General features: G+C 42.3%; 2 protein-coding genes across 5 annotated transcripts in view; both read right to left on the reverse strand.

Moving 5' to 3' along the window:
- Positions 1-411: 411 nt before the first annotated feature.
- On the reverse strand, positions 412-10423 carry JPT2 (Jupiter microtubule associated homolog 2). The gene is made up of 5 exons (XM_040575108.1): positions 10167-10423; positions 6091-6239; positions 5575-5717; positions 3596-3641; positions 412-2869 (listed from the first exon to the last, which is right to left on the reverse strand). Exons 1-5 carry the CDS (start codon positions 10208-10210, stop codon positions 2685-2687), a joined length of 567 nt encoding a protein of 188 aa, XP_040431042.1. The 5' UTR covers positions 10211-10423; the 3' UTR covers positions 412-2684.
- Positions 10424-12412: 1989 nt separating this feature from the next.
- Positions 12413-22246, reverse strand: part of CRAMP1 (cramped chromatin regulator homolog 1) — a 44430-nt gene continuing 34596 nt past the window's right edge. For all 4 annotated transcript variants that reach the window (XM_040574426.1, XM_040574427.1, XM_040574425.1 and 1 more), the window contains exons 16-21: positions 21690-21868; positions 21082-21162; positions 19755-19989; positions 19354-19518; positions 18560-18705; positions 12413-16810 (exon numbers count right to left, since the gene is read on the reverse strand). In XM_040574426.1, coding sequence (XP_040430360.1) covers positions 16646-16810; positions 18560-18705; positions 19354-19518; positions 19755-19989; positions 21082-21162; positions 21690-21868 — 971 coding nt within the window. In that variant the 3' untranslated portion in view covers positions 12413-16645. The remainder of the gene's footprint in view (positions 16811-18559; positions 18706-19353; positions 19519-19754; positions 19990-21081; positions 21163-21689; positions 21869-22246) is intronic.

Raw genomic sequence — 22246 nt, forward strand, 5'->3', positions numbered from 1 at the left:
AAGTGTAGAAATGGGGATATAACTCCTCCACATGAAGAGCATCCCTGCTTAAGGGGAGTTATGTTATTGTACAAAACGTTTAAATATTGAAAACATGTGAACATTCAAGCCTATTTACAATATTGTTGAAGAGCATAACAGCATTCCTGCATCATGCAGAACGTGGAATGTTACCCACAGAAATACCCACTGAACAGCCCACCCTTGCTGCTGTCCCTTAACTCCCAAGATGTGCTTTCTCATCAGCAACCTCAGGTAGGATGTCACATCTCCAAAGAATACTCTCCACTACAGAAGGCCTGAAAACATCTGTGTTATTTCTCCAGTTTCAGATACCAAAATTCAGTGTTATCTACACTGAACTAGACCACCCATTAATTTATAAGAGCAAACATCTACAGCACACAGTGATGTAGCAAAATACAGAGGTTTATTGAGAAGTGCATGATTAATCATCTGATTTCCAATCCCCTTCCGTGGCAGAGAAATGTTATCAAATTTACTTGATAAACTGAAAACAGTTTAAATTCCAAAGAAAAAAACAAAAATGAACAAAGTAAACACAGTTTAACCAATTTAAGGCCTTGTTGGAAGCTTGTTTAAAAGACAGGCACTGTAGCCAATGCACTAAAAGATGCCAAGCCTAAGCTCAGTATCAGAGACAGTATCAACTACACCAGACCTTTCAGTGCAGAAAGCAACTTCTGGTTGACTTTTCTACCTGGTAACCTCTTAAAAGCCTGTAAAGTAGTAGAACGAGATATTGAAGCAGAAGTATCAGACTCAACCAGAGGCAAGCCAGCACAGACTCTAGAAAAGCTGCTAGGAAACACATGTTTAGAAGTAACACAAATTGAATACAGGGTTGAAATTTTTTGAAGTTAGAATTCCTGCGTTGTTCTCCCAGGGGGGCAAAATAACAGGGAGTCCTAAATTTATCTGAGAGGTACAAAGGCATTGTAATTCCTACTTTCCATGATTATTTCTACCCTTAGCACTTCCCATATATTTCATTTTCACAATCTGAAAAGGCAACTAAGTCTTCAAGCAGTCATCCACCACTTCTGACATATACTGAACAGAACAGTCTAATAAGCACCGTAATGACAGAGTTTTTAGCACCTGACCCAGAGATAGTCCCCTCTAAGCAGCAGCAGTTTTCAGGGAACCTGGGCTAGTACAGCAGTGGATATACACAGATAAGGCCACTTGTTCTTTGGTGTACCTGAACAACTCCTGTTTTGAATGTCAAATGTAAAAATCACTACTAAATTCACTGAGCCATCTAAGCAACTAATGTTAGCATTCAATTATCAGAACTCCGAACATGAAAGCTAATTCAGAGAATCAATGACGTGAGCTACCCTCCCCAACATATGCTTCTGCAAAAGAAAGAAAAGCACATCTTCCAAATATGATTTAAGATAGCCAGCATGATCAAAAGGTTTGTATTGCTAAAGTCTTTGTTTCTCCAACTAGGATAGTCTACAGTATGTCTCAAAACAACTACAACTGTGGTATGGGGAGAATCCAAGTAGCTTTTCCCCCTTCCCAACAGAAATCTGAGTCAGTCAAAGGCAAATCTAAGGCTGACCAAAGACAAGAGAATTCACTAACAGAGTCAGCACAGACAAACAAAAAAAAATGCACTGTGGTAAAGACAACAGAACAGTCCTGGTTTCCGCAGTGTACAAAGTAAAAAACTGTTGCAGAAACTAAGGCATTTCTATACAGGTTGGGTTATCAAAGCTGGCTGGCTAGACATCTCAGTATATTTTCTACAGTAATTATACATCATAGGTTGCTTCTCCTCAAAGAATACCATGAGGTTATTGTTTGCACCAACATCTTCTCCAGGAAGTGTGCAAGAACTCAACCGAGATGCTTTTAAAGTCTTCTAGAAGCATCTACACGAAACAGCACATTGGACTGGTATTACCATTCATCAAGAGCTAGTCGGAGTAATCAGCAGATTACTGAAGGCAGCAGAAATGCCTGAATATTCTGAGGAGGGGAACACTAAGATACTTATTAACATATGATGATTTATGAGAGCATAAAAGACTTTCAGCATGTTTTGTCCTTGCATCCACAAACATGTACTGTTCGGTAACAAAGGAGAAAAAGAGAACCAAAGACTACAGACACTCAAGAACACAGTAGCACTAGTTGTTCCAGTTGAACGTATTTACATTAAAGTGACTGCAGGTCAACTCATACTGTGAATCTGTGTCCTGTTGCCTAGAGAAAAGCACAGCCTACCTGCTGTGCTTCAGAATATTCCAGATGTGACCCCTGGGTCCCTACCCATTCACAATGTTTTACATGTTGACTGGATGGAAAAGCCTGACTCCACAAGAGTGTCCTGAGCCACTGGCAAGCTAAGAACCTAAGGGCCTGATGAACTCACCGCAAAGTAGCACTGCTCTTTCACAAAGTTACACTAATGTCCCCCTCTGCCACCCACCCAGGCAGGCAGTCCGTACTCGATGTCTTCTGCAGGGCACCCTTACCCTCCCCAGCCCTCCCTCCCCAAATCATCAGATTTCCTTTCCACACACTTTGGCATAACCCTCATCCATCTGCCTAAGAACCTATCCACAAACAATAGTCCATAAACTGACCTCACAACCACAGACAAGACTTTCTGTGCAGACTCCGTTAGTGAAAGTGAACAGATGACCCTAATAGAACGCAATGCTGGATTTTCCACCCGGGGGATTGAGAACTTTGTTGTGAGAGCGTGGTCTTGGCCCTAATCTGGGCTCGTGATTGTCTATCTTGGGTTCTGGCTCCTTGCATCGCTCCTCTTTGCCCAGATCTTTTTTCTCACCACCATCTTCCAGCTGTGGTTTGTTGTTTTCTGCAGCTGAACAATAAGAAAAAAGGATTAGACCAACTAGCAGACTGTAGTGAACAAAACATTTTTTGCACACATCATCTTGACTAGGCTGCATTTTTTCCCCATGCCTCCCATCCACAGTACACTAAGGATATGGTTTATACCTATTCATTCTTTCCTGAAAGAAACAGGTACTGAAGAAGAATTTCACTTCTGTAACAACTCCTCTCTTGCCTCAGCAATCTTTCTAAGAAAGCCACGTAGGCTAAGCAATGTACCTTCAGAATTACTTTGGCAGTGTCAGACAATTAAGAGATTCACCAATCAGTCCTTTCATACTGCTTGAAAGCAGTGCTCCCATCCCATCATTCTTTAACAGTAATTAGCAGAGCACATTTTGTCAGTCAGCTACTTGTTACTTACAACTAGAGAAGGCCAAGACTACACACTTGAAGGAAGCAATCTGACAGATACGTATGGAATCTGTATATATAGAAAAACATCCTACCTATAGTATATATACTTTGCTCGATGCAAGCTATATACACATTATCAAGGCTTGTGCATGGGGTGTTCTCATCAGTAAGAGGAAGAGAACAATTTCCATGAAGTTACATGACTCAGTTTTTGAGTAAGAGAAAGAAAACCTGTTATATAATGCTAAGCTTTAGCCTTATGTTTTTAAGAGGAAAGCGTAAGAAACTGTTCCTCAGATCATGTCTTCTCAAGAACAGCAGAGTTTCTGTTGCTGACCTTCTGGCTTCTTTGGTGTTTCATCTTCCTTCAAGACAATGTGATCCTGCAATGAAACCAAGAACTGTCTTAGTATATCACCATTCTCAAACAGCAACTCTGTCACAAGATCTTTTAGAAGTTTTTCCTTTGTTTCTTATCAAAGTTCATACATTTATTATGGTAAAAGCTGACAACTGCAGACACTCTTCTGCACATTCATCTCTTCTGCACTCTTCAGCCCTTCATCCCCCTCCACCACTTCATAATCCGAGAAGAAATTCTAGAGTTTAGTTCTACTAGTGGACTCCTACATTACATTCAGGTGCACATCTCAGACAATTCATTGAAACAGATGAACACACTATGCTAATTCATTAGATACTTAAAACTTTATCTGTGATAAGCAGTTCAGTCCAAAGGCATGGAATTACCATTCTTGACAAGCATGTAATACCATCCAAGAGAAGTTAAGACAACTTAGAACAACTAGAACACAAGCAGCCCTTCAGCACCCAAATTGACATTTGGCGATTACTGTTGTAGGTGAGTAGCAATAGAGACCCAAACAGTCAGGTAATTAACAAAGCCTTTTAAAACCACTTTCCCAATAACGTTAATTGTCAGAAATACAAAACAATAATTCAGAAAAGCTTCCATGTTTTCCCCACCCACGAAATTCAACTTGCAGTAATTGTTGCAAATATGCTACCTCCTTTCCATCCCTGTATCTCCCACAACTTTAATGCTCCAGTTAAATTCTGAGGAGTTTCCACAGTTCTGTCCTCCCTTTAGTCAGGAAATCACAGGAATTAAAATTTTACATTACAAAAAAAAAAGACCAGCCCCATAAAGGGGTACAGAGGAACACAACACAGCCCTTTGCTACTCCAACAGTGCTACTCCCAACAAAAACTAGCTTCCACAGCCTTTTTTCCCCCTCCTTTTCTTATGACTCAACCCCTCCCAAATAAACTTGGGAGCATGCATAAAAAGTTAGGCAAAAGCCCATTACCTGCACCTTCAAATTTAGGAGGGAAAATTAAAAAAAAATTAGTTAAATTTGTGGAATCTTTTCTTCCTAAGGTTCCAAGAAAAATGAGACTACTACTATTTCTTCAGCATAAAGAGTGTCAGCTGCATTTCATAGGATGCTAGGTTTCCATGGTACCTCACATATGAGAAACACTGCCAACACGGCAATTACTCCTTTAACAGTATCTACTTAGCGTAAGGCAACAGTTGTAAATCCAAATATAGGGCTTTTGAACAGACAAATCAACTGAATGTAACTGGGAACGTTTCCTCCTTTTTTTCCAAAACCAGATTTGGTCACAACTTTCCAACTCGTACATATCCCAGCTTTAAGACCAACAAATGATACCTGACACAGTAAGATACACTTGTCTGACATCACAAAATCAATCACATGCTAGACCTGAAACTCAAAGTTGATCATCAGTGTTGATCACTTAAGCTTAATCATCTCCTGCTGAAGTTCTTTCATGTTGAATGTTGACGCATATATTTGAGAGAGGTGAAGACAACAGCAAGGTCACAGGACGATTTTGACTGTAGTTCACTGGTGTACACTGGCTTTCCAGAGTGGGTGTCAACATCACCTCTGCCAAACTGCAGAATATAGAGAAATCTTCTACCTATCTTAAAATACCTCTTGGCTGTGTGCCCAGAACTCCATCTGTACCTCACTTATAAGATGACCAAAGGATTCAAAAGCACTATTTAAAAAAAAAAAAAAAAAACACACTTCTGCAGTGTAATTAACAGTTTTACCACAAACTACAGGGCATAGTGAGAATCAATATACCAAAGCTGATAATGTATAAAAAGATTGCAGGAATAACTGCCTAATTTGAGATTACCCCATTCATAATTTAGGTTTGTCATTTAAAAAAAATGCATGCATTGCTGTGTTGGTAACAAGACTATAAGATGACTCACCGAGCTTCTCGACTCAACAGTGAAAAATGTACAAATACCTTAGGCTTATTTGGGTGTGCTCGCACAACACTGGTAGATACTGGAGACCCAAAGATATCGCTTGTCTTCCCACCAGGTGGATTCATACGCGGACGAGGCTGAGCAGTACCAGAATCCTCAAAAATACCGCTTTCTTTTCCCCCTGAAAGGCAATTGTTACATTTTTTTCCAGATGACTTAGATTTACCACATTATATCAAAAAAATGCAAGAATTCAGACTTCTAGACCCCTGCTATCTAGAGATATCTTGCCTGAAGATAATGGTTGAAATCCCTTGTTACAAGAACTCAATAGAGAGTCTCAGATTTAACAGCTGTACTCATTGCAGCTAACTGATGATAGAACTCTAGAACAGAAGCAGCTTCAGCATTTCCTAGGCCCCCATTTTACAAGACGTACTCATTTTGTAAAGAAACATAACATAAGATAAATACTGTTGTACAATAGTAACGTGAAACCACTTCTGCTTTGCAATTCAGAGCCCAATCGTGCTACAAGAAGAGACCGCACTTACCTGGAGGGTTTGTTCTTTTTGGAAAATTTTGCGGTTCTTCTGATGCTCCAAAGATATTGGATGCCATCCGGTGTGGCCTGCTGGAAGAAGAAACTTCTTCTGTACTTCCGAAGAGGTTACTAGACCCTCCTCCAGGAGGCTTCAATACCCTACATCACAGAACAAGAGAAGCAAGAGATGGAAGTGTTTGAAATGTACAACGTTCAACATATTTAATGCCCCCTTCACATTCCCCCTTGTATGTTATGATTGACTGTTCTGATTTGAACTTACTTCAGGTAAATCTGTTAAGTCCGTGAAGCATCTACTTTTGAGAAGATGCCCTAATAAAATATTCTCAAAATATTACCAGCCTCCTAGTCAGTCAACTTGATTGTTATCTGCTATTACTTGGAATGGTCACAACAGTGCTACCAGAACGAGTGTCTATGCTCTCTGTGGTCTTCCAGACACAACACAAAAATACTTATGTCTCTGACTGGTATTTTAAAAAAACCACTACAGTGTCAGACTACGTTAAATTACATACATTGATTTTGCATCTGACGTGATTCAAACACATCAACTTTTAAATAAAATCAGATATTTCCTAACTACTAAATATTTGCTAGTTTCAACCATCAGTTATCATATCAGATGCTGGAGAGTTTAGAATGGAAATCAAAAGTGTGAGAAACTGAATTTTTAGCTGCCAAGATGCACAGCCATTAAGATTAGAGCTCCGTACCACAGGTATAGCAAATGGATCCTATCAAAAACTGGAGATTGCAACAGAATTAGACCAACTTCTTGAAAACCTACTAAAAGTCATGCTTGCCATCAAGTAATAAGTCTCCAGTTAATACCTATGCCTTGTTAAGGGACTTCAAGTCCTCTCCTGAAAAGGAACTGAACCATTACCTGAGAGTAGTGTAAACAGAATTAATTGGAGAATTCACAGAAGAAGTATGGCAAAGCAGTGAACATCTAGGTATCAAAAACAACCTTCACGGTCATAGCTACTTGACCGACTACCTGAAATCTTAGGAGCTGAGCAATACAGTAGCTGAATTACACCTCTTCTAACCTGAAAACCTGATCTGGAACCTAAGCTCACCTTTCCTCTAATACAATGGGAACAATTATAAGTTACAGTTACAATTATAAGTCTTGATTATTCGATTAGCAAACTTAATAAAACATGAAAATAAATCCAAAACCAATTGTTAGTCTTACATCGTCCTCCCATTTTTATCACAGCATACATCCTAAAAAACCCTACTCCTGCAATGAGCAAGCTGGAAGAATCATTTGAGGTGCTCAGGAGGCCCTTTCAAATCAGCACAGTCAGCGTCCCTTTCTCCTAGCATCACCCAGAAAAAATGTTGGAACCCCACAGACATTAAGTGGATTTCCCTCCTCGATTTCTAAAGCTTCCATCTACTAGCACCCTTCCAATTATTCCATAACAAAATAAACATTCAAGCGACAGCAACACCGAGTGCATAGAACTCTAAATAATGCTGATCCAGACAACTAAGACATTCACAGGAACTACCAAAAATAACCTACAAGTATAGCAACGAACTCTTCCCCCTTCTGGTTTCAAAGACGTGACAGGGTTTTGCACTCCTTCACTTCAGCCAAAAGCCAGGGAGAATACAAAGTTATTTTGTTTCTGCACAGACTCTAGGGCAGTGCTGGCCTCCTCATACTGCCAAGTTCCACTTGCTTCTAGATCAGAGTGAGACGGTCAGGTCTCCCACACCAAGTAATAAAATAAGATTTACTCCGTGAATCCTACCAACAAGACGCAGCTCAAACTTGATATGCCAGTGTGAGCTGCTTCAGCAGAGTAAAGGACTTCACAAAATGGAAGGGATTGGAAAGGACCTCGAAAGCTCATCCAGTCCCCCCGGCAGAGCAGGAACACCTCGATCAGGTCACACAGGAACACATCCAGGCGGGTTTTGAATGTCTCCAGAAAAGGAGACCTCACAACCCCCCTGGGCAGCCTGCTGCAGTGCTCTGTCACCTTCACCGTGAAGAAGTTTCTTCCTATATTTAAGGGGAGCCTCCTATGTTCCAGCTTGCACCCATCGCTCCTTGTCCTATCATTAGATGTCACCGAGACAAGCCTAGCTCCATCCTCCTGACACTCGCCCTTTACATATTTATAAACATTAACGAGGTCTCCCCTCGATCTCCTCTAAGCTAAAGAGACCCAGCTCCCTCAGCCCTTCCTCATAAGGGAGGTGCTCCACTCCCTTAATCATCCTTGTGGCTCGACGCTGGACTCTCTCAAGCAGAGAAATTCAACATACACTTTATAGTCATTTTAGTTTGTATTTCTATTATACCAGTTTACATAGCAATACTTTTTGTGCCTCATAGCCAGAGAATTTGGATCTTTTCTCTTTCAGCGGTAGGGGAGCAGACAGGAAGCTATGGTGTTTTTTTCTCTTTTAAACGGTAATAAAAAAAACTTATTCTGTGCAATCTAAATCTGCCTCTTCCCACCCAACAGACTAGAACTCTGTCAATTCATCTCAAACAGCTAAATTAAGAACCTACCCTGTAAGTTTAAAAGCCTCTACAAATTGCTTTGTTCTCTCCTGGCAGGCTTGAAGAATTTTAATTAGGTTTTGTGGTCTTTTCTGCTACACTCAAACACCCTTGAATTTGAATTTTCTTCCCTAATTAAACCTCTCAGCCAACCTCTGGAAGGGGTGCCAAGACTCAACCATTACTTCAAGACACTAAATAAGTATTCTTATATAGATTATATATCTACAACTATATACAACTGAAAGCAGAACAATGAATTCCTGGTTTTTGGAGAGCTCTAACAAAGCAGGCAGAAGGGGCAGTTGCATTGCACGTCAGAGACCCTCGCTGGGCTAACCAGGGGAAGGGCAACCAGAAAGCAGGTGCTAAGGTTTGGAACACCAACCTCTAAAACAAAGCCCCAAAAGTTGCAGGCCAGCTTCTGCTGTTAGATCAGTACAGATTCCCTGCTCGTTAAATAGCTCCCTCATCTTATAAACAAGCAGCAAGCTTCGTTCAGTCAATTCTCCTATTGAGCTGAAAGCTCTGCAGTATTTTACAATAGCACTGATGGGGAGGATATGTATTATATTGTTATATTTCCAAGGTGGCTACCAGTTAAGACAACATTTAACATTTTCAGCTCCACAAAGTAGCTGTGAAACTGCTCGTATACTGGATAAATTGCGGATACATGACAGCACGCCATTTGTATTGTGTACATCAACAGTGTGATGACAGAAATCTGCCCTGCTTTGTCCTCAAAGCAACAACTCTTAAACACGCAATTTGGTTTTATTTTGGAATAGCAAAACTTTTAAAAAATAAAAAACTTCATTACAAAAGTTTAACAGAAATAAAACTAGGCAGTTAATTTCTCTCAGCAAACAGAAACAGCAGCGGGACAGCAGCGCTCGCTGTATCACTGTGCACAATCCCTGGATGACCAGAGACCAATAAATCTTTGTTTAAGGAATGAGCAGAAGATGTTTTGGGAAGAAAACATCCTTTAAAACCCTACCACAGCTTAAAACCAGAACAAAAGGCGAACTTAAAGCCCCCCCCCCCCCGACTGCTGAACGCTTCCTTCCCCTCCAAACACGCCATCACCTCACAGACGGCTTTACCGCTCCAACCCCGAGCCACGAGCACACGCGGCCTCATCCGAGCGCAAACACCACGCGGCGGCCTCATTAGGGGAAGGTAATTAAACCGCTTACGCAGGCGTCGGTGTCGGACCCTGTGAGGGCGCCCCGGGCCCGCCCAGCTCCCTCATCCCGCCCGGGGACGGAGCCGGGCCCCGCTCCAGCCCGGCCGGCCTTCCGCGAGGCGAAGCGAGGCCCCGCGAGCTCACCGCGGCCCCGGCGGCCACCGGACGGTGCCGGGACGCGGCCGGAAGGGCCCTCGGCGGGGCCCCCCCTGCCCTCAGCGCCGCGCCTCAGGCCGCCCCCGCCGCCCTCAGCCCCTCCCGGCCGCGAACAAAGACCCGCCGGGGGCCCCGCGCCGCCGCCCAGCTCCTGCCGCTTCCCCCCCCTCCGCCGCCGCCCCACCTGGAGCTGGGCTTGGCAGCGTCGGCCTCCGGGCCCTGGAACATGGCAGCAGCCGGGCTCCGCAGCGCTCCGCCGCGCCTCACCGGGGAGCAGGTAGAGCCGGCCGCCCCGCCCCGCCCCGCCGTTGGTTGATCCGGCTGCCCATCACGGGGATCCGCCTATCGGACGCGGTTCGCCCCCTCGGGGTCCCGCCTGTCCGGTGAGCCTCACGGCGGGAGGGAAGATTGAAAAGGGCCCGCGCTGTCGCTCGCCCTGGCTTGCTCCCATTGGAGGCGCTGCACGTCCGTTAGGGGGAACCGGCAGAGGGATTGGCTGGGAGGAAGGAAGGGCGGGGAGAGCGGAGGCTTAAAAGGGCAGAAGGGCGGCGGCCGGCCCCAGGCGGGGCTGCTGCGCGTGGCGGTGCTCGGAGGGTGCCCGGGGCGCGTGAGGGGGCGCCGGCGCTGCTGGGGGCGGGCTGCGGGGCGTTCGGGCCCTTCCACCGGGCACACCGCCCCTCGGGGATCACGGAGTATCCCGAGCTGGAAGGGACCCATAAGGATCATGGAGTCCAACTCCTGGCACTGCACAGGTCTGCCCAAAATTTTAGACCATGTCACTAAGAGCACAGTCCAAACGCTTCTTAAACTCCGACAGGCTTGGTGACGTGACTGCGTCCCTGGGGAGCCTGTTCCCTTCACCTCCTCAGTGAAGAACCTTTTCCTGATATCCACCCTGAACCTCCCCTGCCTCAGCTTGACACCATTCCCGCGGGTCCTATCACTGGTGACTAAAGAGAACAGATCGGTGCCTGCCCCTCCACTCCCCCTCGTGAGGAAGCTGTAGGCCGCAATGAGGTCTCCCCTCAGCCTCCTCTTTTCCAGGCTGAACAGGCCAAGTGACCTCTGCCTCGTACGTCTTCCCCTCTAGGCCCTTCACCATCTTCGTCGCCCTCCTCTGGACACTCTCCAACAGTTTAATGTCCTTTTTGTACTGTGGTGCCCAGAACTGCACACAGTGCTCGAGGTGAGGCCGCACCAGCGCAGAGCGGGACAATCCCTCCCCTCGACCGAGTAGCAATGCTGAGCTTTCTCAATGCATAATTAACTAAGGCTGCCATTGGATGTTGCAGACCAAAAGCTGAAACACACACAAAAAAAAGAATCAGATAAATTAGTAACCTAATTCAGGATAATTCAGGTTGAAAGGAACTGTAGGAGGTCTCTAATCCAACCATCTTCTCCAAGCAGGCTCAGTGAGCTCTGCGATCAGGCCAGTTTCCTCAGGGCCTTATTCAATTGTCTTGAAGAGCTCTGAAGACAGACACTGCACACACAACCTCTCTGGGCAACCTGTTCCCCTGCCTGCTTGGCCTTAGGGTGGAAACTTTTTGCCCTGGAGATTATGTAAACACAATGGCACAATAGAAGCTTTACATCTAAGCTCCTGCTTATCTGCAGTTAGGAGGACGTGCCAAGGTGTGTGCCTGTGTGGGTAGGGGAAAATCAAGATGATATGCATACCCTTTTGCCTTTTTTTTCCCCTTGTCATTGGTGACCACTGTCAAAGATAGGAGATTCAGGATAGAGAGCCCTCTGCTTTGACTCATTTATTATGTTCACAATTAGGGGATGCTACGGGGAATGGAAGCTGGAAGGCATAAAAAAGAACTACACAACCCAAAAATCAAAACATTCTCTCACCATGGTGAAAATCATGACAATTCTGGGATGGGAGATGATGGAAATTATGGCATTGAGCGCACTGGAGCCAGAATTTCACCCCGAAAAGCTTAGCATTATGGACACACTTTCATCCCCAGGATTCTAACGGGGTCATTACTACGTACATGAAAGTTAAATGGAAAATCTGATAGGATATAAACTGCAAATAACACACTGGACATGAGTTAGACCAAGTATTAGTATGTATTTATGCACAAGAATAAAAACAGCTTTACAAGTTGAATTGGAAATTTAAACAGAGGAAGTTTAACAGCTTTTGTATATTATATTAAATAACCAAAACACCTTTTTCCAAAATTGGTAAAGAATAAATAATATAATTTACAATATGGTACAAAAAATAATCAGTAAGGACAGGCATTCTGCTTTATACATACACTATATAGGTATATTTATAATCTATAAAACAAATTCACATCTCAAACAAGCCAGAAACCTTAGATGATATGGCTTAACTATTATTAAAAGAAACAGCATTAAATTTTGCTGCCAGAACCATAAGCTCTAAAGCAGTTATCATGTTTCAATAATTAATGATAACTTATTGCCGTAGTGCTTGCCAAGGTTTCACTTAGTTAACATTTACAAATTGCTGTGAAATTAAGAGATTCAAAGGTTTGAAAAGTTTTTTTTTCTTAAAAACAAAAAAACAAAACAAAAAAAACACAACCAACAACAAAAAAGTGCAGTACTTTTCTCATAAGTTCATCCGAAGTCTGAGTGTAAAAAACAAAATGCAACTTAATTTCCACTCTGGGATCTGTGGAGTCAGTAAATTAGATGTTTTTATAAGCGTAGATTTGATCCAAGCTATTTAATTCAATTTAGAAACATAAAGAAGGGTGTCAAGGAAAGGCTTAGCAATGCCATATTAAAAACAATTATCATTCCTATGCTTAATAGATTTAGTGATAAAGGATAAAATGAATTGTGTGGCTAATCAGGATGCAACCCCCAGAAGAAAACCCACTATTAATGCGCACACAGGTAGATCTAATTCTTAGGATGTAGTACTGCTTTTCACCCAGACTATTATGACGACAAATACTGAATTTACTGCCACTCACCTTGCTGAACTACTCCGAACTTCCTTATTGTACATACAGCTGCTAAACCAACATGGGACAAGCCTATCAGAAGTTTACAAATAAAACCAGTAGAAACTAAAGCCTTAGAGCAATTAATACTAGGACTGGAGGTTCTTAGTGTCCACTTGTCTTCTCCAACTGCCTTACAGTGTCTCAGGCAGCTATTAAGCTACCAAAGTTACATTTAACTTTAAAAAAAAAAACTGCCCAAATTTCAATGTAGCTTGCTTGAATGTTTGCTTAGGATAAGCTGACATTGTTACAAACATGAATGCTCTTACTTCTGCTGGGAAAGCTGAAAAAATATAAACTTGAAACAAATTTTGCGTTTTCCCAATATATGTGTGTGTATATGCATGCACAAACGTATGTACGTACACACATCCACCCACCCATTTTTCCCTTAGCAGTCCTAGGCGCAAATTGTTAACAATAAGTATGTAAAGCACATCCACATAGAATCTAGTACTGGTGGAGTTAGATGTGTGTTTAAGTGAGTTTTCATATAGTAAGGGCAACAAATTCTGCATCAATTCAAAGTTATCACGATCTAAGTTATTTTCAAGTTTTTCCCTGATAAAACCTCCTTGTCCTGAAAATGCAGTTTGCAGAACATTACACTCCTGAAATCAGAAACCAAATATGGAAGGCAGGACTATTTAGGAGCTTCAAGTCTCAAAAGACAGGACCACGCTAAGAGAATTTGGTGCAAGAAAAGATGTCAAACTGTTTCGTAATCAAAACTTTTAAGAGGCTAATGCTAAATACGTTTCTAATCGCAGTGTTGATGCTGAACTGACTTCTGTCATTTCCACTTTGTTATTACTTGGTGGTCCCAAGTCTACTTGCAATGGTTCAGTGTATTAAAATTTTTTGATCTTGTGGCATCAGTAAGAACAGCCACTATGCTGCCATTTATTCTGCATTATTATTCCCCTCTGGCCACTGAATGGGCTGAGAAGGGGCAACCTGGCAGCTCCCTGTATCAGATGGCAGAAACTCTTCACAGACCTTGATGAAATACTCTGCCATATGGTGCAGCAACACTGGAACTTATTCTAGACAATCTAAAAGTCAAAATCAGTGTGGCATCCACTTAATTGCTGTCATGGTTAGAGAAGGCGAAATATCTGTCAAGCTACCTAAATACATGAGAGACCATCAAGCTGGTCTTTCAGTATTTTGAAGTTTAAGAATGAGTTCAGATTTTTTTGTTTTTAATACAGTACTTCACACTAGAACACATCACACGTCCATCACATGTCCTCCTTCATGTCCTGTAATCCATAGCCACGGCTACATGAGGAGTCCTCTACTTTTGTCCTGCAAGTCTGAAGGATTTGGAGGTACAGCATATAGGATAACCAGCATTACTAACGTAATAAGCCAAAAACGATAGGAGACACTCTGGGAAAGACTGAATCAAAACATTAAGTAAAACTTAGCAGTTTTAGGGTGAGTGACTCTCGAGATTAATAGACATCCTCTCCACACCAAGGGTGAATGCTCAGAATCACATACTCCTCAGCATTCATTCTTCAGACATCATTCAACTTTTTATATTCCAGGTTAACATGATTTCCTGATAATTGCATCACCAAACAACACTCTGTAAGGATAACGAAAGAGAAATAATGACCAAAGGACTTAACATCCCATGTGACATGTGGACAGAATAAAAAGTTAGCACACAGGTACAAAACTCTTTGTTTTTCTAGTCGTGACTGTCTTCTTGCTAGTAATAAAATCTTGACTCCCTGTTGGGAACAACTGTTCACACTAATGCTGTTTTCACATAGGTCTATGGTTCCTATATGAGAGAATGTAGCAACCTTATATGTGGGGTCCTGGAATGTCATACAAATCTCAGTACTTTTTGATTGACATCAGTGAAGTTGCTCTGGGCCACACAAAAGGTGCATCAGAAAACTCGTGACATTTTCTTTAAATGACAAAGAGGATAAGGCAAACCATGTAGCAGTAAAACAAAATCTACCTAGGCAGGGTAAAGTGACTGGGAAAACAGCAAATCCAATCAGTGCATCATGAGCAAGGTTACAAGCAGAAACTCCCAGTCAAATGCCTTGTAAAAGCATCTAAAGGCAGGCAGAATTCCATCCACCAAGTATAGTGCAAGTTGGGAAAATGAACCCCTGATAATAGAGATGGAGTTTTATTTATTTATTAATAATATAAAGTTGAGGTTTATACAGGGCTGTGCCCTTGGATAAGTTCAGAGCAACTTAAAATAGCCAAGGGACATCCTCTCACTGGAGAAGCAGACAAGTGCTTAAAAAAGGGGCACAGTAAAGGTATTCTCTCTCAGGACTGGTAGGAAAGGAAATAGGAAAAGTCTCCTGAGTCATAAAGGCAGAACTGAAGGAAAACCAGCTGCAATTTTAGATTCCTTTCAAACAACTGGAGTCAGATCTGTGTCTTTCAAATATTAAAACACTACCATTAAATGCATAGGGATTTAGCAGAGGGCGGATCCAGACCCATTAGTGCCTGGGAGTGACTATAGTGAAAAATGATGCCCTGAGGTACTACAGAGCACCTGGAATTCAAAGAACAAGGAGGAAACAAGGAAGGACCAAGGGATTAAACGAGGTCTTGACACCCCTCTTCTTCATGACACAAGACAGATTTCAACAACTTTAGCATTAAAATATTATTTGTATCTAGAGATTACAATATTTTTTCCTATTTCCTCTCCTGGGAAAATTCTCAGATTTTTTTTTTTTTGGAGAAAGATGGCAATATATACAGGTTTCCAGCACAGCCGAGACTAATAATGATAAAGCTTTCATAGTGATTCCAATAAGTTGTTTTGCGGTTTCTCCTGACTTGAAAAGCAACCATTCTTCAGGGAAAGCAGGAAAGCACTCTCCCGCTCATGGAATGAACTGTGCAATGTGGTGAAGAATCTCAAAGGTGGAGACTATGAGTGCAGTCAGAAGGATGATTGTGACATTTGATGGGGTTGAAAAATAGAGGAAACTCCCTATGGATCCACACAATCTGGGAGTAGGGTGAATCAGAGCTCTCCTACAAAACAAAAAAGCAGGTATATGCCCCTGCTGGAACGGCCAAACAAACCATAGCCAAAGAAACAGAATGGTCTATAGAAATGAAGCATCACAGAGTTGCAGCGTCTTTGAAGAGAGTGCAACAAACTTCAGTTTGATTCATAAAAAGAGCGCCAACTAGGTCATGTCAAGATGCAAAACAGTTTCCATACCTACCCGCACCCTTCATCCTCCACAACTTCAATGTGGATTCCAAATCATGGCATTTCGAGTACTATGCAAAAAACAACTCATGTAGGGGAGCTTCTGGCAATACCTGCTTGAGCTTCTTGCCTAGGCCATTCCAAAGTACAAGTCCAGGACTGTCTTGTAAGCCTGCCATCTTACATCACTGATGCAGGGGACACACCATTTCCTATAATAATACTCCATGTTTTGTTGTTCCCAGTATATTGCACATTCCAGGACCTGCAAGTACTTCTTCAGACCTTGAAGACAACGCTTCTCTTTTAGAAAGAAGTGCACAAGACAGGGACAGCTGAGCCTCAGCTGCTTCTCTGCAATCGGCCCTTGCCATGAACCAGCACTGCAAGCTCCAACTTAAGCTAAACAGTCCACACCAGCCTGCTGGTATCAACCACTCACTGTGAGAGATCCCCAATAGGGGGACCACCGCCTCCTCCATCGAACAGAATTTCCCTGCGGGTTGGCTCAGGTATCGATAGTTCCTGGGCAAGGTCATTAAAACGAGATATGTAATCTATGCTGTTCTCATTCATCATGCAAGCCAACTGGGAATCCACCACCTAGAAGAGAGATGACAGAAAAGAAGAGCTACACGTCAGCGGAAATTTCACAGAATCACAAAATTGTTTAAGTTGTAAGGGGGATCTTGTGATCACCTTGTCCAACCCTCCTGCTCATCAAGGTCAACAAGAAAGGTTGCCTTGTTGTCCAGTTGGTTTCTGGATATCTCCACAGATGGAGACTCCACAACCTCTCTGGGCAACCTGTTCCAGTGTTTAACCACCCACACAATAAAAAAGTTCCTATAGAATTTCATGTGTTTCAATTTTTGCCCGCCACCTTTCATCCTTCATTCCCAGCCTCCTCATACGAAAGATGCTCTTTATCTCACTTGATCTGAGTAAGAGAATAGCTCTTATCTGTGGCTAAATGGAAGCCTCTCAAAAAATAAATAAATAAAAAGTTCAAATGGACCTTACCTGAACATCCTTAATTCAGCATTAAGGTACACTAGTAGAGGTGTTATGCAAAAACTTTATAGATATTGCATTCTGTGCAACACCTGCATTTGTAAATAAAGCTTGACTCTGCAGGTCACTTAATAAAATGCCTTTCAAATTTCTCCCATCATTAAAGCTATTTTATAAGGATACTCTAAATACACCCAACGCAAACCCGCATCTGCCACAACAGCAACAAAACACTACAGCTGCTCTGGTGTGCTTAAAATTACAGCTTAACCCATTTTTCTCTGAGGGCAGTTTGTTAGATCAGGGGCTGCAGTGTCACTTCAAACCCACACAGACAGATTATCATACATGCCCTGAATGAACACACACTCGCAAACATGTGTGCGTGCTACTCAACAGATTCTCACAAGTCAGCAGAATGTTTGAATTTATACCAAGAAGACAGACCAGCTTACTCGGGCTTTACCTCCACTAGTCTTGAGAAGTTCTTAAGATGGAGACTGCACAACCTCTCTGGGCAACCTGTTTCCCCGCCCCGCCCATTCCTCCTCAGGGTGAAAAGGTTTTCCTTTCCTTTCCAGGCTCTGTAGTCAGAACCTCTCAATTCAGTTTTTGCCTGTTCCTCCCACTGTCCATCCTGTGAAGGGCCCGACTACATTTTCTTGACAACTTCCCCACAAGCACAGGAAGTGGGGGGGACTATTGAGTCCCCCCCACCCTGAAGCCTTCTCCAGGTTGAACCAGCCGAGTACCATCAGCTGCTCCTCACAGACAGAGGCTTCAGCCCACTCATGATCCTGATGGCCCTCCACTTATCTTGGTCCAGTTTATCTACGTCTTTTCCTGTATCAGGGGCTCAAAACCGGTTCACAATATTCTAGATATGGTCTCACAGCCATTCGGTAGAGTCGGATGATCGTTTTTCTTCAACCTACCAGCTATACTTATGCTAAGACAGCCCAAAACATTGCCGGTCTTTGCTGCCACAGCACATCCTGACTCACATTCAGCTTGCTGAACAAAGTAGAACACACAACACAGAAAGATAAAAACTCTCTCTGTCAAAACAAAAATATGTCCAACAAGGCAAATACAACCTCCTCCAGCAAAAAGAGCCTGGGTCAAAGGTGCTCTCAACAGTTTCATGCACCAGCCCTGGTGCAGAATACCCTCAGATCATTTTGCACCTTTCAGTTAAGACTGTAACTTTGTTAAGCTACAGTGCAGATGTCAAAGTATCTTTGCAATAAGTATCTTGGGAAGGTATGATGGACAATACGCAGTAACACTGCACTAAAAAAGGAAGCAAAACCATCCGAATGTAATTTGATGACATACCTCTGCTACGTCTGCCAGAGATCGTGATACAAAAGAGTCCCGGGAGTTTCCATCCAGAAGGCTAGGTCCCAGTAAGGAGGTGCCACTGGCAGTCCCAACAGGAGTTGGCAACATTTTTCGTCCCTTTTCAGGGGAGATGAAACTTGCTATAAAGAACAGGCACATCAGTAAGTCACTGCACTGAAAGTTTGCAACTGGGAGGACAAATAGAAGGACAAGGAAACTGCAAATGAAGGACGACTATCCATTTCTTCTATCTCTTAAAATTTACATGTTGCCAGTATGAACACCATCAGCAGATTGCTAAGAGTACAGACTCATTACACTGGCCTCCCTAAGTGTTAACTCAAAAACCAACCAAAGAAACAAACAAAAAAAAACATGCACAACAAAACAAAACAAAAAAACAACCCACAAACAAACAAACCCAATGATCTCATCTCTGAGATTAGGCTCACCAAACAGCAAATTTCCAACAGCAGAGCCAAGGGCATCTTTTCATTTTGGCAGAACAGCCAAAATATCTCAACCTAAATGATGAGTCAGGCTCCCAGCAGAGTACAAAGTACCACCAAAGAATTATTTACCACAGGGTAAGGGCTCTTGCCTTAGTTTAGTAACAGGATCTTTTCAGGAACAGATTTATGAAGAGAAAGAAAACACATTCAAAGGCAATGCCATACTAACAAGTAGTAAAGGAAAAAGTCCACAAATGTCCTACTAACTTTACTATTTTCCAAAGGAATCAGTTCTAATTATGCTTCTTTTTCGTTTCCCTATGTACCAGCACTTACAAAACAAGCTGCTGAGAGACGAGTCTGTGGAGTCATTGGGGTACCACTGGGGATCATGGCTGGGAGAGGCAATCCAGTTCTGTTGAGGACTACTGGATGGGGACGGAAGACTTTTGGAGCTGTCACTGCCATTCAGCTTTGCAGGAGAGAGAGAAACACCTTCACCTGTAAGCCAACATCAGGAATCACTGGTTCAGTCAATGAGGTTAAGTTACAGGACACTGCATCAACTTACGTTCAAAAAACAAAAAAACTAAATACATTAGAAAAGGCAGGCCAGCCACAGTCATATTTCCAACAGATACATTTAAAAAAAACCAAAAACCGCTTCCCCAAATTTTCTGCTGACATGCACGATGACAAGGATTTTCTTTTAAGTTAACAGGAAGACTCAGACTTACTGTATTGCCCAGAGCTGATAGCTATTTCAATGATAGAATCACTGATTTGAGTGGCAGGTTCTCCTTGAGAAAGCACATCTTCAGGTGGTCCAGGCAGAGATATATCCAAGAGAGCAGAAACATTGGGAGGAGAGAGCCGGGTACTGGAAGCCTCTGATGAGGGAAGTGGAGGAGTGGAAAGGCCATTTTGGAGGGGAGTCTTGGACAGTTCTGAGAGAGAAAGAACTGATGTGCCCTGTTACAAGAAACAGAAGTAATTGTTCGTGAACTTATGAAGAACTTGGATACGTCTGAAAAACACCACCTTAACTCCTAAGCATCAGATTAATATCAGACTTTAAAAAAGACTAATAATCCAAAAGAATATATTCTTTTTTTTTTTTTTTTTTTTAATTCACGGATCCAAAAATACTTCAAAGTATTCTTCTCAGTTACAGAAGAGCAGTTGATCCCATACTTCGGATACCCACTTCTAAGTGCGATTCATATTCTTCTTATAAAAAATGTCTAAGCATGAACCAATACTCCTCAGCCCATATCCTGCCAAATCATCTGAAAAAAGTATGGGTCCATAACACTCCAAAGGAATTTAATACAGTTTACATAACAGAAATAAGCATCCATACATAATAATAAAATGAACATGATTTTGAAGAAACTACAAGATAGTTCTTAAGAATTATTATATTTGCCTTTGTATAGGCAAAAAACCTGTAGCTTAGAGTACACATATTTTAAAAGACTAACTCATTTCTCCTTTTAGCCGGACTTCCCAAAAATCAACGGGCTTTTGTAAGGAGTCTAGATTCTGCTACCCCTTAATAGAACTGTTTGTGATTTTTTTTCTGATGTAGTACAAAGTGAGTAATGTTTTGAAAATGTGATTGTCACTACTGGTTAGATGCCCTTGTTCCCCAGTAATCGTATACCATTATTGCTGTTTTGTGGAAAGTGACACAAGTCCTGCACGTGGGAAAGAACACTTCCACACACCAACTTATTCCAGGGTCCCAGCAGCTGGAAAGCAGCTTTGCAGAAAAGGACATGGGTGTCCTGGTAGATGTCAAATTGAACATGAGTCAGACGCGTGCCCAAGCCAGAGCTTGTCAGATTTGCTTTGCTTTTTCAGAGAATGTCCCCCAAATAAATTTAAACAGCTTTCCTGACATTCTTTCTTTAAATTTACTCCAATGGTAAACTTCCATTCCTACAAAACAATAATGATGGTATACAACTACTGGGGAACAATGGTATCTAACTAGTAATACCAGTGGTGTTTTAAAACATTACCTATTTGATACAGCTGTTCTTTCAACACATACTCTACCTGGAAACCATCCGCAACTGCCTCCTGCTCATGCCGTGTTGGTAAGCTTATAAACGGAACACGACACCCAGGGCCTGAGCTCTAGAAACAACAACAGGAATCATGTGAGTGAAACTTTTATAGAAGATGGTGAAAATATAGTTGGGGAGCTAAGGTGCATATCACCGTTTATGCATGCTCTTTCTATATACCCCGCCTTTCAAAACAGTCCATCAACTGCCTGAGAAAATGACAAAGACTAAGGTGTATCAGGATCTCAGTAAAGGAGACTAGCAATGGGATGTCAGTTTCCATTCCAAATGCATCCCCAGAAGTCCATGTTTTGCCCCCAAATTCCCTTCCGAGTCACTGTCTCTTGAAATACCACTGTTTCTTTTTAAGCCCAGATTTCTGAATGGCCAACTTCAACAGTCTAACAGTTGAAAGGTATTCTATGGGATAGAAATCTGCTCAATGCAGTGATGATTTGATCCCTTAAACTCCTAAATACATGTGTCTAACAGCAAGCCCCAGGAGAAGGCTCATGGCGAATCATTAATACAGCTTTCCACACAATGGAAGAGCAAGACATTTAGCTCCTTCCAAAAGCATGCTCAGGAGACTCTGACCTCCACAGTGGTGATGGAGCCTCCATTCTGATGCGCTGCTGTTGACTCCTGCCCTGTTACTACCGTGGTCACTCTGTCTGGCGACAACGGAGATACACCTGGCAAACCATCTGCATCCAGGACAGGCACGGGGCTACCAGGGATAATACCAGCACTTTTAGCTGCCAAGTCGATGGCACCTTTTGTGAAACAAACAAGCAAAAAACACATTACAGGTCTTTTATTCACACAATTACTTTGTTGTGACTCTTCTAAAAAATATATATATTTTTTTTTTAACAAATTGGCCAGCAAGTCAAAACTTAATACATGCAAGAAGCAAACACGGTTATTATACAATCAGCTATATTAATTGTTCTTCCTCATGAAGTGTAACTTTTCTTTCAGCTGAACATTTATAATTCTTCTGCCCTGCTCCAATCAGCTACATCAAAACAGTTTAGAGAAACATCCCAGTTCTCCCCCTTCCCTCTATTTGTAACATTTTTTTTTTGTCATTAAAATATTTAAGTTGTTGGTTATGAAATTCCTAGAAATGTCCTATGGTTTAACACAGG

Source organism: Cygnus olor, chromosome 15 (assembly GCF_009769625.2).
Source record: "Cygnus olor isolate bCygOlo1 chromosome 15, bCygOlo1.pri.v2, whole genome shotgun sequence".
NCBI lineage: Eukaryota > Metazoa > Chordata > Aves > Anseriformes > Anatidae > Cygnus > Cygnus olor.